Source organism: Arachis ipaensis, chromosome B05, assembly GCF_000816755.2.
Source record: "Arachis ipaensis cultivar K30076 chromosome B05, Araip1.1, whole genome shotgun sequence".
NCBI lineage: Eukaryota > Viridiplantae > Streptophyta > Magnoliopsida > Fabales > Fabaceae > Arachis > Arachis ipaensis.
Window position 1 is genome coordinate 20,673,028 of NC_029789.2, and position 876 is coordinate 20,673,903.

Consider the following 876-nt stretch of genomic DNA (forward strand, 5'->3'; position numbering starts at 1 on the left):
TCCCATTACCATCCTGGGAGGCCTGCAGCTTCCATTGGTAGAGGAACAGTGATGAATGTTCCGCAGCAGGTTTCTGAGCTTAGTGGTCCTGGTCTTATACAGCTTGCTCTGCAAACTCTTGCTCGTTTTAACTTCAAGGTTCTCAAAGCTCATTTTCAATAAATATAATGAACTGTTGTCATGTTCAATAAAGTCCTTATATATTGTCTTTATCATTTTTTTAGAAACATTGGAAAATGGTAGATGTTATAACCCTGTTTATCTCGCTTGATATAGGGTCATGACCTACTTGAATTTGCTAGAGAATCAGTTGTTGTATATTTGGATGATGAGGATGGAGTTACCCGAAAAGATGCTGCTCTTTGTTGTTGCAAATTGGTCGCTAGTTCTTTCTCTGGCGTAGCATGTGCTCATTTTGGTTCTAGCAGGTCAAATCGATCGGGTGGAAAGCGTCGCCGACTTGTGGAAGAGGTTTGGTGTTTACAAATTTTTTAGTTATTTATTTTTTGTATACTTCATATCTTTTGTCTTGTTCACTTTTGACTGTGCATTTCTAATTCTTCCCCCCAATTTTTTGAAACTTTCCTTTTTCTAGAATCCAAGATAAGAAGTCCTTTTTTAATTTAGAAAATAATTAGACTCTTTCAGATAGCATTTTATTGTGTATAATGAGCCGAGGTCAATTCTGTTACAGTGGACTATCTTATGCAAAGTTTAGCAAGGGTTAGACTTTTAAAAGGCGGACTTGTTACGGTGGACTAATTGCAGTCCAGTTATGCAGAAAATCTGGTTGGAATGAATGGTTTGGTTGGAGTTTGAAGAAGTTTCTGCTCTTAGATTTGTTGGAGTTATTGGTCCTTTTTGCTCTTACTAATA

At 37.1% G+C, this 876-nt stretch overlaps 1 protein-coding gene across 1 annotated transcript in view; it reads left to right on the forward strand.

Annotated features, from left to right (window-relative positions):
- LOC107643288 (serine/threonine-protein kinase TOR) overlaps positions 1–876 on the forward strand; it is a 27,276-nt gene that overhangs the window by 3,744 nt on the left and 22,656 nt on the right. Inside the window, 2 exon segments of the mRNA XM_016346885.2 lie at positions 1–138; positions 277–471. The exon segment at positions 1–138 is cut by the window's left edge and continues 10 nt beyond it. Of these exon segments, the coding sequence (XP_016202371.1) occupies positions 1–138; positions 277–471 (333 nt within the window).